Source organism: Protopterus annectens, chromosome 13.part0 (assembly GCF_019279795.1).
Source record: "Protopterus annectens isolate FY-2018-M chromosome 13.part0, PAN1.0, whole genome shotgun sequence".
Classification (NCBI taxonomy): domain Eukaryota; kingdom Metazoa; phylum Chordata; order Ceratodontiformes; family Protopteridae; genus Protopterus; species Protopterus annectens.
The window spans coordinates 1,336,482,753-1,336,498,756 of record NC_056747.1 but is presented as its reverse complement, the minus strand read 5'-3'; the positions used below and the strand labels follow the sequence as shown (position 1 = coordinate 1,336,498,756).

Here is a 16,004-nt window from a genome sequence, read left to right as displayed (position 1 = left end):
TATTCTGATGCGAGTTGTTTGTATAAGTGTAGCTAAAAATAAAGGGCCACACCTTTATGTACCTCCTCCTTTAGAATAATACTGCAGGCATAAGGGCATAACGTTGCAGAGGATAGCTGCTCATATAGTTATAGCAGGAACTACACCCACAAGTTATCAGAGGATGAAAAGTTATCAAGTTGTGGCCCCTTCTACCAGCTGTAATATGCATAAGGGATAGCAGGTTATGCACATTGCCCTGGAATTGGAATCTTCATCTTAGCGAAAGATAGGCCCACCCTCTAGACCTGGGACCAGTGTGTGACAAATTAATGATGGCAGGTTATACAGACAGTAGACATGAGAGGGATGTAGTCCCGCCAAATAAAGCAGTTTGTCCACACTAAAGTGGGCAGTAGGGGCCACAGTCTGTCTGCAGCTGGTTGTTTGTCTGCAATACATTATTGGCATATGACAGCAAAACATAGCTGTATATGCTACAGCAGGGCAAGGACCCATAGTTTGGCAAAGTATAGCTGTTCATGTACACTGAAGCTTAGATTGAGGGGCCCCTCATCCTGGAATGTCATAGTTGCACACAGTATCTAGAAGAGTGCCATTGGCATGGCTTGGCTTGTAAATTGTTATTGAGAACTGATTGTCATAGTCTGACAGAGAGGAAAAAGCCTTTTGTGCGTATTGCAACTGCAGTTGGGGACCTCAGCTTGATAAACATTAACTTTTCCACATTGTAATTGGGATTAGGGGCTAAAGGCTGGAAAGAGGATAGTTTACTGTACACACACGGCAGTCTTCTATTGCAGATTTCTTAATCACTGCCTCTAGGTACAAGGGCCAGAGCTGACAAAGGTGACCACATCTGAAAAATAGTATGCTATGCACAAGTATCATTGGTACGAGCGGGAGTCCCAGCTTATAGCAAATCTACCTCAAGGTATAAGGGCCAGAGCTGAGAATGGTGATCATTTCTGACATAAACATGTGCTAGGCATTAGTGCCATTAGTAGGAGCAGAGGGTCCCAGCTTTATAGCAAATGATGAGGTAAACTTATGCTATGAATTAGTGTACATGATTTATAGTAGGGGAATTGTGTCTACTGCTGCAGTAAAGAACAAAGCCTTGCTTTGAAGGCATAGCATCACTTGCATTCTTTGTCTTGGAGGTTGTACCAGTCTGTGGGTAAAACAAATGAAATTAGAAGTTACCATAGGCAGGAGAGAAAGCAGATGTTCTTCGTGTTTCACTGTTGCAGTCATTACATTTGGGTTATCTGCTTGTAGGTAGCCCTCAGTTAGCCTGATTAACAAAATCTTGGGTCCTGCGTCAGTTGCTGTCCCTTCATCCATGACGTCAGGGGTATAAAACATGCAGCCGATGCCATTACATCAGTCTTTCTTGCCGTGCGGTGCCCGAAGGAGAAGCAGTTTGCAAGTGCCAGTCGGCCGGCTACTGAAATTTTTGTTTTCAAGTTTCAGAACCAAAGTCTTCAATCTAAAGCCAAGTACCCCGTTGGGGAAACTTTTTCTTGCTCCTTACCGATTTCAGTAAAAGTTAATAATTGTATTACTTCTGGAAAGCAAATACCTCATAAGGATTTTCATTTGTACTGTATTCCTTGCTTAGGCCCTGACCACGACGTACTTTTCTGTCGGTTTTGTGCTTTATTTAATCAGCGCATTATCCATCGTCAGTACGCCTCTAAATATTTCGGTTCTCGGTTTAATTATCCAGAAATGTCATCGATTAGCCATGCCATCCGACTACCGGGATTCCGAAAAAATGCAAAGATAAAGACAGAGACAGGCCGCCGAGGTCCAAAACTGCCGATGACGCTTCTCCTAAGCCAGTCGCCAGTTCGCCGGTACTCAGTGAGGCGCTTTTGCAGCTCCTGATACCCACTGCTTCTGATTCGCAGGCCTCTACTGAGACCCATTCAGAGTCCGGTATGCTGCAAGATGCTTCAACTATGGAATCCGCGGATGTCTCTACCTTGCACCAGCTTCTGAAAGTGTATTCAGGCCTATGGACTTGCATATTAAATCAACGCCTCCTTCTTTACTTGGGCCTAAATCTCGATCCATGTCTAAAAAACTGACGCCACATGCTCAGGCCACTATGCCTAAAAATCAAATGATAAGAATGGCTGAAGATCTAATAACTCTAATCAGGGGTAGCCAACCCCCCCCCCCCCCCCTTCTAGGAGGCCTAGGACTGAAGCTGATTATGAATCTTCTGGTCAGGATTCTGTTTTTTCTGACTCTTCTGATTATCTGGATTTGACCTTACCTACTTATGAAGATTCTGATGCAGAGGACTCTATTCCCTCTGCTTCCCCTCCTGAGGATTTTTCTTTTGGGGAAACCTTACATTCTCTAAGGGAGCATTTCCACTGGGAAAGCCAGGATTTTTCTGATTCAAAAAAGAGGCTTAGGGATTTCCTTCTCCTACCTCAGCATAGGCCTTTAGCTATTCCTCCTGTACTAGACATTGTTGATGATGCTTTTTCAGAATCTAGTTTGGCCCCTGATTCCCTGCCTCCTGCTCCCAGAAAACCTGACAGATACTACAGGGTCCCTGAGTTCCACAAGTTCCTTTTCAAAAATCCTATTGCAGATCCAGAGACTATTTCACAGGGCCCAAGGGTATTATGGCTTCTACTGCTAAAAATCCTACCCCTTCTAATAGAGACACCAGGGCGCTGGATAGATGGGGTAAGAAGGTTTACACTTCTGCAACCTTGGCCATTAATGCTTTAAACTGCCAGTTTCATATGTTAAAATATCAGTAATATGTTATTGGACTGCTTAAACAGAAAAAGATGTTGATTCCTGACTGTGTGGAAAATAAAGAATTACAGGATTTAATGCATTCTGCCGAGCAAGTTGGAAAACATACTTTGCAATGTTTTGATTCATTAGAGGCCTCTTGCAGGGCTGCTGTTACTGGGTCTGTGCTCAGAAGGCATGCTTGGCTTAAGGAGCAATCTTTGCCTGATCATGTTAAAGCTAAATTGTTGGATGCTCCTTTAAATCAGGACTGCCTGTTTGGCAGCAAGGCTGAGGAAGTTCTTAAAAAGATGGAAGATAAAGTTAAATCTATACAAACTGTTAAAGATTTTTTACAAATTCAGCCTCCTAGATTTAGTAGGCACTGGCCATCTAAGAATTGGTCCTTTCCAACCCCGTCCAGGGTTTCTCAAGCCAAACCCAGACACAGCAAAAACCACAGGTTTCAGTTCCAGGGGACTCCCAGAACTAAGCAGTGGGGGGCCTCCACTTCCAAGTCTGGGAATAATGAGACTTCCCCTATGGTAAACTGTCTCAATTACTTACTTTTAAAATTTCCAAGCAGTTATCAACTGACTGCCCCTTTGGGGGGAAAGATTGTTCTTCATGCAAAGAATTGGGAACTCATTACCCAGGACAAATGGGTTTTAAGTATAGTGTCCCAGGGATACAAATTTCATTTCCACAAATTGCCAACACCAAGTGGGTGGCTGGACCTACCCCCAAATGAGTGGGCAGAGGCCCAAAAACAAGTACTTTCTCTCTTAAGCATGGGGGCTATTCAACTGGTACCAGAAGTGGAAAAGGGACAAGTTTCTACTCGAGACTTTTCCTGGTACCCAGAAAAGACAATTCATGGCATCCTATCCTGGACCTGTCTACACTAAACACCTTTTTGGAGATTCCAAAATTCAAGATGCTGACTCTTCACCAATTACTTCTTATGCTAGGCAAAGATGTCTGGTTGGCAACACTAGATTTAAAAGAAGCATACCTGCACAATCAGGGAATCTTGCAGAAGTTACCGATGCTTCAAAGCAGGCTACACGTGCTATCAGTTCTCTGCACTGCCCTTTGGCTTATCTACTGCGCCCAGGGTATTCACAAAGTGCCTAGCTCCAGTTATTGCATTTTTCAGGCCAAAATATATTCAAATATACTCTTACCTGGACGATTGTCTAATTCAGGTAGAGAGCCGGGACATACGTTTGAATCATCTGGCCTTTGTAAAAAGGGTTCTAACTTGTCTGGGGTACACCATAAATGAAAAGAAATTACACCTGGTACCCTGACAACAAATTATATTCCTGGGAGCAAGCTTGAATTCAGTTTCCCAGATGGCTTACCTCATGCCAGAAAAGCAAATTCATTTGACAAACTACTTCAAACAAGTGGCCACAAAAACCCTGCTTATCTGCAAGACAAATACTGCAAGCCTTGGGGTTCATGGCCTCCTGCATTCTTCTAATTCCATATGCAAGACTGCATATGAGGAAACTACAGTGGTGTCTAAAAAGCCTATGGTGTCAACATTCTCAAGACCTAGAAACAATGATTCCTATCATACCTTGCCTATGCCTAGAGTTCCTTTGGTGAGCAGAGGCCTGCCATCAAAACAAGGGACTACCTTTCACACCACCCCCTGCCTCCCAAACCCCCCTAACAACAGATGCATCAGACTATGCATGGGGGGGGGGCTCACCTTGCAGGGAAGTGCATTTATGGCAAATGGAACCCAAGTCAAATGCACTTGCATATCAATCAAAAAGAAATGTTAGCTGTACAGAATGCTCTGACAGCCTTCAAGGACCACATTCTTCCAGGACAACTAATGGTAAAGACGGACAACACCACTGTTATGTGGTAGATAAACGAGCAGGGGGGTACACATTCTTACCCCCTCTGCAGACTAGCCATGGCATTGTGGAACACAGCCTTGAGCTACCAAGTGCACCTACAAGCTCAATTCCTGCCAGGAAAAGTAAATACACTGGCAGACTGATTAAGCAGAAACCTCATGGACCCACACGAGTGGAAACTGGAACCAAGGATTTTCAACATGTTGACAAGCAAATGGGGGAGCCAAGATATAGACCTGTTTGCCTCTCCCCAGAACTACCAATTGGACAAATTTTGTACATGGACTCCCCACAAACGAGCCTGGAAAGTGGATGCTCTGTCCTTCAGCTGGAAAAACCTATCAGTCTATGTCTTCCCCCCCTCTGCCTCTGCTCTCCAAAGTACTACTAAAAATCAAACAGGACAAACCAAGGATGATTTTGATTGCTCCAGACTGGTTGTGCCAACACTGATAACCTCCTCCTGCGCAGTTTGTCATGATTATCTCCATGGCACCTGTCTCAGACTCCTTACCTGCTGTCTCAGCAGGAGAACCATATTCTGCACCCTCAGCTTCTAACACTGAACCTTGCAGCCTGGCTAATTACTTAATCTCTCCTTTACCATCCCTCAGTAAACCTGTGATGGATATCATTTTAGAGGCAAGGAGGCCTAGTTCTAGAAAATCCTATGCAGAAAAATGGAAAGGATTCTGTGCTTGGAACCAGTCTCAAGGGATGAGCACAACAGCGCCCAATTTACCTCAGATTTGTACAATACGTAACTGAGATGTTTCACAAGGGCCTGTTTTTTTCCTCCATTAAAATCCACGCCTCAGCCATCTCAGCTCATTATAACACAGAACTTCCCCTCTTCTCTCATCCACTGCACAAGCAGTTCCTCAGAGGGGCCAAAAATTTGAGACCACCCAGGAGAGCTCCAACCCCAGCCTGGGACCTTAACTTTGTCTTGGAGAAACTCACTCTACCTCCTTTCGAGCCAGCTGCTACTGCAGACTTAAAATTTCTTTCTTGGAAAACAGCTTTCCTTTTAGCAATCACTTCAGCTAGAAGGGTATCTGAATTATAGGCCCTTATGGCAGTGGAGCCTTTCATCATCTTTCATGCGGACAGGGTGTCCCTCAGAACCAATCCATCCTTCATGCCTAAGGTGGTATCCAGTGTGGCTCTTAATCAGTCCATTCATTTGCCAACCTTCTTTCCCAATACACAGAATAAAGGGTAACATACTGTTATTCCTTAGATGTGCACAGACAACTTAGATTCTACTTGGACAGGACTAAACCTCAAAGGAAATCTGAACAACTGCTGGTGGCATTTGCTGCAGGGGCAGAAGGGAAAGCTGTGTCAAAACAAACCATTTCTAAATGGATAAGCCATTGCATTCATTTCTGCTGTAAGCACCATAGAAAACCTATCCCCCAGGGGATCAGACCTCACTCCACCAGGGCTGCATCTACCTCTACAGCCTTTCTCAGAGGCGTCCCTACCAGAGACATCCTAGAAGCTGCTACCTGGAGTTCTGTACATACTTTCACCAAGCATTATCATTTGCCAGTTTTCTCTAAATCCAGAGCTGGCTTTGCCACTGCAGTCTTGCAGGGCCTTATAGCTGACCCTAATGCTATCTAAATTCCTCCTCCCAACCATAGCTTTGGGAATCTACCCAAATGTAATGACTGCAACAGTGAAACACAAAGAACATAGTACAGTTGTGTACACTTACCATAAATGTAGATGTTCGAGTGTATTCACTGTTGCAGTCCTGGTTACCCTCCCTCCAGCCCCCTAACTTCTTTTGGCTATACCTCTACTTTCCTTTACTATGCTTAAAAGCCTTTTTGGTGTATTTGCTTTTTTGTTGGCGGCATATCTTTGTGCTTTTATGTTTAATTGCTTCCCATTAGGGGGGCACCTGACATCTGGGGCAAGAAAAACTGATGTAATGGCGTCAGCTGCATGTTTTATACCCCTGACGTCATGGAAGAAGGGACAGCAACCGATGCAGGACCCAAGACTTTGTTAATCAGGCCGACTGAGGGCTACCTGCAAGCAGATAACCCAAATGTAATGACTGCAACAGTGAATACACTCGAACATCTACATTTATGGTAAGTTTACACTACTGTACTTTTACACATCCATCAGAGCTAAGCACAAGAACTGGGACAAAGGCACAGAGAATGAGGAAAGGAACAACACTGCCATGTTATAAGGGCCATTTAAGGGACGGCAGGTTATCTACACTGTATATGGAAGTCGCATTCATAGCTTGATAGAGCAGATGAGATTTTATGTCCATTGCATCTGGACGAAGAACTCAAGCATGTGAACAGGACAATATTGGCCGTTAGTTGAGAATTTAATAGAAGGCAGTTCTGGTAGTAAATAAAGTGAAGTTTTGTGGGATCTGAATTTTCCTGCAGTTCAGCAGCCCCGGAATTGGTTATATTAAGGTTTGAGAGTGAAAGGGAAGCATCTTTCTTCACGGTAGGCTTGCTTTCCATTTAAACCTATTTTAGTTTACTTCAAAGCACTGTACAGTCAGTAATTTACTCATCAGCTGCAGTAGTCTTCATCTTATTGGTTGTTAGTAAAAGATATCTGCAGATGTCACCACCTTGTGCGATGCATAATTGGGAGGAAGCGTCTAGTTTGTAAGCAGTGCTGGGTATGTTATGGCTGTGTGAAGAGCTACTATTAGATGTTTCTAGAAGGTCACATGCACCTTAGCAGTCAGTACTGCTTGGAATTATTGGCAAGTAAATCATAATGTTTTATATGTAATTAGTCCAAATTGACATCACAACTGTAATGTAGAATTCACTTCTATGTAGAGAGAATGTTCTATTCCTGGGCCTGAGGCACATGTTTTGGCATTGTTGTTAGTATACTAAGACATTTTTTCCCGTTTCTCCAGTCGGCAGGGCAAAGAGATGGGACCTCAGCAAATGAAAATTCCACTGTGGACGAAGTGTTCTCCTGGACTGGTCCCAAGACAGTGACCCTTCGGAAGAACTTTCAAGGATTTGGGTTTACCTTGAGACATTTCATTGTCTACCCACCAGAGTCTGCCGTCCATTCCAATTTGAAGGTAAACAAATCCATTTTTATTTGTTTGTTTTTGCTTTTGTAGAGAAGGCTATTCCAGTAGCATCGAAAATGAAAACGTAATATGATTACAGCAGGAAACTACATTACAAGTGACAGGCACTTACTACATGCAGTAAAAGGTTTGTAGGTAAGGTGGTCAACATGCCCAACCCAAATTTAATGAGGTATGCATGTATTTGTGGGACACTTTTGTTGTTTCCAGGGAATGGTATTCATCTATAAATCAAGTAGCCACTAGGCCTACTCCAACAGACTTGCACACAGAAATTCGCAATTTTTTTTGTAATTTCTCCAAATGTTTATAGAGTTTTGATTTCATGTTCATCAGGTATGCTTTTCCCAGCACTTGCAGGTTATCCAGAATTGTCTTCTGCAGTTCTTAAGGCATTATAAGTATTGGCAGCATATTTAGGCATGCTTGGAAATTCTTGCTGCTGCTGGAACCATCTTGGGTGGTGTATTGCCATATTGTTCTAGTTTCTGAGTGTATGTGCTAATACATTTTGACTTTGTCAGTACACATGATGTGCTAAGTGTAGCTGTTTAACACACCCTGAGCCATAACTGTATCACAGCCTGTAACAACACATGCAACTGTTTGTAGTTCTGTATAGCAGAACAATTTATAGTTGTCTGGCTCTCTTATTTTCTGATTCAGTATGTATGTAGTCCACTACCTTGTGGTGCCATTGTTAGCCTGTTATCTGTATAAGTTTCTGTTGTCTTAGCCAGTTCATACATGAAATCTTGATCGATGTGTGGTTGTTCCTGGAGTTCTCTGTACTTCCTACTATAATTTGGGTCTTCCAATTTCCTTTTCTTTTCTACTAATTGTTGCTTCTGATTTTTTTAATCACTTTCTATTGCTGTTGTCTACTTCTGATTTTATTTCCATACTCACTCCCTTCCGAAATGCGATGCATCTGATTAGGGGTGTATTTTCAAAATTTTCCTTGTGGTTCAGAAGATTCACTCTGTTTGGATGTTCATCGTGCATACAGCTGCAGTCATTACAGATGGGTTATCCTGCCGTCAGGCGGATCCTCGGTCGGCCGAATTCCAAAGTCTAGGTCCGGCGTCGGTTGTCGTCGCTTCTTCCCTGACATCAGTGCAGCAGGGGTATAAAAGAGGCAGCCAACGCCATTTTCTTCAGTCTTTCTTGCCGCGCGGTGCCCGAAGCAGAAGCAGTTCACAAGTGCCGGTCGGCCAGCTCCTGAGATTTACGAAAGTATTTCAGCTGAATTCTTCTTTAAAGCTAAGTACCCCGTTGGGGAAACTTTTCTTGCCTCAGACCGATGTCAGACAAAGTTAATAATTGCATTACTTGTGGGAAGCAAATACCGCATAAGGATTTCCACTCTTTCTGTATACCTTGCTTAGGCCCAGACCACGACGTCCCGGCCTGCCATTTTTGTGCTAGGTTCAACAAGCGCACTATTAAGCGCCGGGCGGAGTTCACCCTTCATTATTTTGGCAAAAAATTTAATTATATCATGTCGTCGGATACACCGACACCAGTTTATACAAATGACGCAAAAATAACGACCGACATCCGAAGTCCGCACCGAGTACTGAGACCACGCTTAGGCCAACTACCGGTTCTCTGGTACACAGCGAGGCGCCTACGCAGCCCCTGAATACCAACAAAACTATTTTACCGGTGACTTCAGTACCCGAAGTCGCAGGCTCCTCGGTCTCCATTCCTACTGCAGATACCAACGCCACTCTTGGCGGGGAAACTCAAAATTTAGTCAGGCCTGCCATTTCTGAAGGCGTCTTCAGGCCTTCCACCTTCACTATTAAATCCTTCACTAAATCTAAAGCAGCCATGAAAACTAAAAAACAGGGTCCTCAAACCTCCTCCCAAGGCTCCATGCCTAAAAAGCAGATGCTTAAAATGGCTGAGGATTTGATAACTCTCATCAGGGGTTCCCAACCCCCCTCTGACAAAAGACCCAGATTGGAGGAAGACTACCCTTCCTCAGACCAGGCTTCTATTACATCAGAACATTCTGAGGACCAGGATTATGCCTATTCCCCTTTAGAAGACTCTGATGCTGAAGAGTCTATTCCCTCGGTCTCCCCCCCCCTCCGAGGACTACTCTTTTGGGGAAACCCTGCATACTTTGAGGGAACACTTTCACTGGGAAGGCCAAGATTACTCAGATTCCAAGAAAAGGCTCAGGGAATTTCTACTGCTCCCCCAGCATAGGCCCCTGGCTATCCCTCCTGTTTTAGACATTTTGGAGGATGTGTACGCAGAAGCCAGCCTTAATCCAGATTCTTTACCTCCAGCCCCTGTTAAACCAGACAGGTATTACCGGGTCCCTGATTCTCACCAGTTCCTTTATAAAAGCCAGCATACTGCTGACCCAGAAACTATTTCACAGGGTCCCAAGGGAATAAAGGCCTCTACTGCTAAAAACCCTTTACCTTCAGAGAGAGATTCCAGAGCATTAGAAAGGTGGGGGAAAAAGGTGTATACATCTGCCACTTTAACCATGAGGGCATTAAACTGTCAATTCCATATGTTAAAGTACCAACAGTTTTTGTTATCCCAGTTAAAAAGCAAAATGACACAAACAGAACAACCAGATTTGAAAGAGTTGCAGGATTTGTTGCATGGTGCAGAGCAAGTGGGTAAACATACCTTGCAGTGTGGTTTTGATGCTTTAGAGGCTTCATGTAGAGCTGCTGCCATGGGGTCTGTTATACGTAGACATGCTTGGCTCAAAGAGCAAACCTTACCAGATCATGTCAAAGCAAAGTTATTAGATGCACCACTTCAAAAAAATGTATTGTTTGGTTTTAAAGCTGAGGAGGTACTAAAGAAAATGGAGGAAAAAGCGAAATCTATGCAAACAGTGAAAGATTTCCTACAGGTACAACCTCCACGCTTCAGCAGAAACTGGCCTTCAAAAAATTGGTCCTTTCCAGCCACGGACAGACCTCAAAGGGGCAGATACAGACGCCCAAGGGGTAGAGGACAACCTCAAGGATCTTACAGAGCAAGACAGTGGCAAGCACCAACCCCAAGAGGTGGAGAAGATAGATCACAGTCATTTAGAAAACAGACACAATGACTTCCCCCTATACCTGCCAAGCAAAGCTTTAATGGCAGCACCTTTGGGCGGAAAACTGGCATTATTTTCAAAAACCTGGCATATTGTTACAAAAGACAAATGGATTCTGGACATTATAGACAGAGGCTACAGGTTCCACTTTCACACCCTTCCATAAATGAGAGGCATGCCAAACCTGCCACAAAATCAAAGGGCAGAGGTACAAAGACAAAATGTCCTTCAAGGATGCATCTGCGGTCCTAACAAATGGGTTGTCCTGCCTCAGGCAGCCTTTCGGTCGGCCAGATTCCAAAGTCTGGGTCTGGCCTCGGCTGATGTCGCACTTCACCCGACGTCATCGCTGCTGGGGTATAAAGGCATCAGCCGACGCCATTTTCCTCAGTCTTTCTTGCCGCGCGGTGCCCGAAGCAGAAGCTGTTCGCAAGTGCCGGTCGGTCAGATCCAGAGATTTCTACTACCGAAGCCTTCTAAAAAAGCTAAGTACCCCGTTGGGGATGCTTTCTTGCCTCAGCCGATGTCAGAAAAAGTAAATAATTGTTTAACTTGTGGGAAACAAATACCTCATAAGGATTTCCACTCTTACTGCCTTCCTTGCTTAGGCCCAGATCACGACGTATCAGCTTGTTTAGCCTGTGCTTCCTTCAACCGATGGACGCTTAGACGTCGGTCGGAGTTTGCAGAAGAGTTTTTTGGTCCCGCTTTTGCATATAAAATGCCGTCGGAGACTCCGACTACACAATTAGCTAAAAAACGCAAGGAAAAGGACCGACACTCGCGGACCGCGGTTTCGGCTGAAACCACGGTTAGGCCTACCGCGAGTGTCTCGGTTTCAGCTGAAACAGAGTCCTCGGTTCTTCCTTCGGCTGAAAGCATGCCTCCGATAACCGAGGCCACACAGGCCATGGCTGAATCGGCTTCAGATATTACTGCTGTAGAAGCAGTCACCCAGGATTTGTCAGACACTATCCCTTTAGACATCTCTACTCCTGCACGTGGGGCTGCTAGACCCCCTGCTTCTATGTCTATGAAGGCCTTTTCCAGGGCTAAAGCAGCCAAAATTTCCAAGGCCTTACCTACTAAGGCTCCCTCTCACAGGTCTACTTCTAGTTCCCAGATACTCAGCCTTGCTGAGGACCTTATTTCTTTGATCAGGGGGTCCAAACCTCACCCAGACAGGGCCTCTCAACCCCCTGCAGATAAGAGGCCTAGGACTGAACCACCTGAACCTCTCTCTTCAGACTATTCCTCGGATGGCTCAGATTTATCTGACCATCAGGAAGGCCCATATTCACCTTACGAGGATTCTGATGCAGAAGACTCCATACCTTCTGCTTCTCCTCCTGAAGAATTTTCTTTTGGGGAAACCCTACACTCAATGAGGGAACACTTCCAATGGCAGGGCCAGGATTTTTCAGATTCAAGGAAAAGGCTAAGGACTTTTTTACATTTACCACAGCATAGGCCTTTAGCCATACCTCCTGTACTATCTGTTGTTGATGATGCATATAATGATGCCAGTACTGCCCCTGATTCTCTTCCTCCGGCCCCTGCAAAGCCTGACAGATATTACAGGGTCCCGGACTCTCACCACCACTTGTATAAGGCTCATGTTGCAGACCCAGAAACCATTTCTCAGGGTCCTAAAGGTGTTGCAGCTGCCTCTGCCAAAAACCCTCTTCCCTCTGAAAGGGAATCTAGAGCATTGGAGAGATGGGGTAAAAAAGTTTATACATCTGCTACTCTTTCTGCCAGGGCCTTAAACTGTCAATTTCACATGATACAGTACCAGGAATTTTTATTAGACCAGCTAAATAAAAAACTGTCCTCTCCTGAACTTATAGACCGTAAGTCCCTTCAGGAATTGGTACATAACTCTCAGCAGGTCAGTAATCATTTTTTAAAATGTGGCTTTGATGCACTGGAGGCTTCTTTTAGATCAGCTATGACTGGAGCAGTGATTCGAAGGCATGCCTGGTTAAAAGAGCAATCCTTACCAGACCATGTTAAGTCAAAACTCCTAGATGCGCCTATGGAGAAGCACAGTTTGTTTGGCTCCCCAGCACAGGAGGTTATAAAGAAAGTGGAAGAAAAAGCAAAATCTGTCCAAACAGTCAAGGATTTTTTACAGGTCCAACCTCCGAGGTTTAGCAGGAATTGGCCCTCGAAAAATTGGTCCTTTCCAGACACATCCAAAGCACAGAGAGGCAGAAATAGACGTCCAAGAGGCAGAAACCAATCAAGAGGTGCCTACAGGGGTCGCCAATGGCAACCTGCCAACCAGAGAAGTGCTGCCACAGCTGCCACTACAACCACTTCCACAGGACAGACACAATGACTTGACTCTCATTCCGCCTACCAGGGAACAACTAGAAGCACCCTTGGGCGGAAAGCTAGCTTTATTTTCAGAAAACTGGCATTGTATTACAGGAGACAAATGGACTTTACAAACAATAGACAAGGGCTACAGGTTTCACTTCCACACTCTACCAAAAAGGAGAGGAATGCCAAACCTTCCACCAAGCCAAAAAACAGAAGCTCTAAAACAAATCATCAGTTTACTAAAGATGAGAGCAATAGAAAAGGTACCACCTATGGAGCAAGGCCAAGGTTTTTACTCCAGACTATTTCTTGTACCAAGAAAAGAAAATCAATGGAGGCCTATTCTCGACTTGTCCGCACTGAACACATACCTCATTGTTCCAAAATTCAAAATGCTGACCCTCCAGCAACTTCTTCCCATGCTGGGCAAGGAGTCTTGGCTGGTGACTCTAGATCTCAAGGAGGCATACCTGCACGTCCCTATACGACCAGATTGCAGAAGACACCTCAGATTTCTTGCAGGATCAGAGCATTATCAATTCTCAGCATTACCCTTTGGCTTATCTACTGCGCCCAGAGTATTCATGAAATGCTTGGCATCAGTAATTGCTCATTGCAGGCTTCAGGGAATTCAAATTTACCCATACCTGGACGACTGCCTAATACAAGCGGACAGCAAGACAAAAGTAATAAAGGATTTGGCCAATGTCATACACCTGTTGCAAGCCTTGGGATACACAGTCAACATTCAAAAGTCAAGGCTAGTACTATCCCAAAGGATAACATTTCTGGCTGCAGAACTGGATACAACAACTCAGATGGCTTTTCTCACAGAAGAAAAACAAAAGCAACTACCAGTCTATTTCATGACACTAACAACACAAACTCAGCTTACGGCAAGGAAAATCCTGCAAGCCCTGGGTTACATGGCATCCTGCATAATATTGATTCCGCATGCCAGGCTGCATATGAGAAAGTTACAATGGTACCTAAGGAATGTATGGTCTCAACACAAGCACAGTCTAGAAGCTCAGATACCAATTATTCCATGCGTGAAGAAAGAATTCCTGTGGTGGGCTCAGGCCTGTCAGATAAACAGAGGATTGCCTTTCCACAAACCACATCCAAGCCAGACAATCACCACGGATGCCTCAGACCTAGGCTGGGGGGCACACATGGAAGACAAGTGTATACAAGGCCTATGGTCCCAAGACCAGTTGAATCTTCACATAAATCTAAAGGAGATGCTGGCAGTGAAACATGCAATCGAGGCATTCAGACCATTCCTCCAACAAGGACACCTGCTGATAAGGACAGACAACACCACAGTTATGTGGTACATCAACAGACAGGACGGTACTCACTCATACCCTCTATGCCGGATGGCAATGGACCTGTGGCATTTGGCCCTGAATCTCAACATTCATCTGCAGGCCAGATTTGTACCAGGGAAAGAAAATTCACTAGCAGACACCTTAAGCAGAACTACCACGGATGCTCACGAATGGATGCTGCATCCAGATATCTTCAGAACCATAACAAAGAAATGGGGAATGCCAGAGATAGACCTGTTCGCCTCCCCACATAACCACCAATTGAAGAAATTCTGCTCAAGAGTATACCACCCACTTGCCTGGAGGGTGGACTCTCTATCCTTCAGCTGGAAAAACCTAACAGCATATGCATTTCCACCTCTTCCTTTGATGTACAAAGTCCTACTGAAGATCAGAGAGGAACAGCCAAAGGTAATTCTGATAGCTCCGGACTGGCCAAGACAACATTGGTACCCGCTTCTGAGAAGCATGTCTTGGGCACACTCATGGCCTCTACCTCTATGCCCCTTACTTCTAACACAGAACAACTACAAGACCCTGCATCCAAACTTGAAGACACTGCAGCTAACTGCTTGGAATATCCCATGAAGCAAAATCAACCAGATTTATCTCAGAGGGTTAAGGACATTATCCTGGAGGCTCGCAGACCCTCCACAAGGAAAACATACTCAGCCAAATGGAAAAGATTCCTCATTTGGAGTGCAGCAAAGGGAGAAAATGTCTGAATGGCAAACATAGCACACATCCTGGAATACTTAGCAGAACTCTTCCACAATGGCCTGTCCTACTCCTCCATTAAGATTCATGCATCAGCAATTTCAGCAGAGTACAACATGGATCCTCCTGTCTTCTCTCACCCTCTTCTCAGGCAATTTTTGAGGGGAATCAAAAACGTAAAGCCTCCAAGGAAGCCACCTCTACCTGCATGGGATCTCAACTTTGTGCTGGAAAAATTAACACTTCCTCCTTTTGAACCAGCAGCAACAGCAGATTTACAGTTCTTATTGTGGAAAACTGCATTCCTGCTAGCAATCACTTCAGCTAGAAGAGTATCTGAGTTACAGGCATTAATGGCAGTACAGCCTTTCCTTATCTTCCATCAGGATAGAGTGTCTCTGAGAACCAATCCTACTTTTATGCCAAAGGTGGTCTCCAGGGTATCCTTGAACCAAGCTATACATTTACCTACTTTCTTCCCCAACCCACAGAACAGGGGGGAAAGACTACTACACACCTTGGATGTGCACAGACAACTACGCTACTACCTGGACAGAACTAAAACCAGCAGAAAAACTGACCAGCTTCTGGTAGCATATGCAACAGGAGTGCAAGGAAAAGCAATTTCAAAACAGACAATCTCAAAATGGATAGGAAATTGCATTAGATTCTGCTACTCTTTTCATGGAAAGACAACTCCTAAAAATATCAGGCCTCATTCCACAAGAGCTACAGCCACCACTACAGCTTTCCTACGAGGAGTGGCTACCAAAGACATTTTAGAAGCTGCT

General features: G+C 44.6%; 1 protein-coding gene across 1 annotated transcript in view; it reads left to right on the top strand.

The window, feature by feature from the left end:
* Window positions 1–16,004, top strand: part of ARHGAP23 (Rho GTPase activating protein 23) — a 1,842,805-nt gene that overhangs the window by 920,742 nt on the left and 906,059 nt on the right. The window contains exon 2 of the mRNA XM_044055365.1: window positions 7,567–7,740. Coding sequence (XP_043911300.1) covers window positions 7,567–7,740 — 174 coding nt within the window. The remainder of the gene's footprint in view (window positions 1–7,566; window positions 7,741–16,004) is intronic.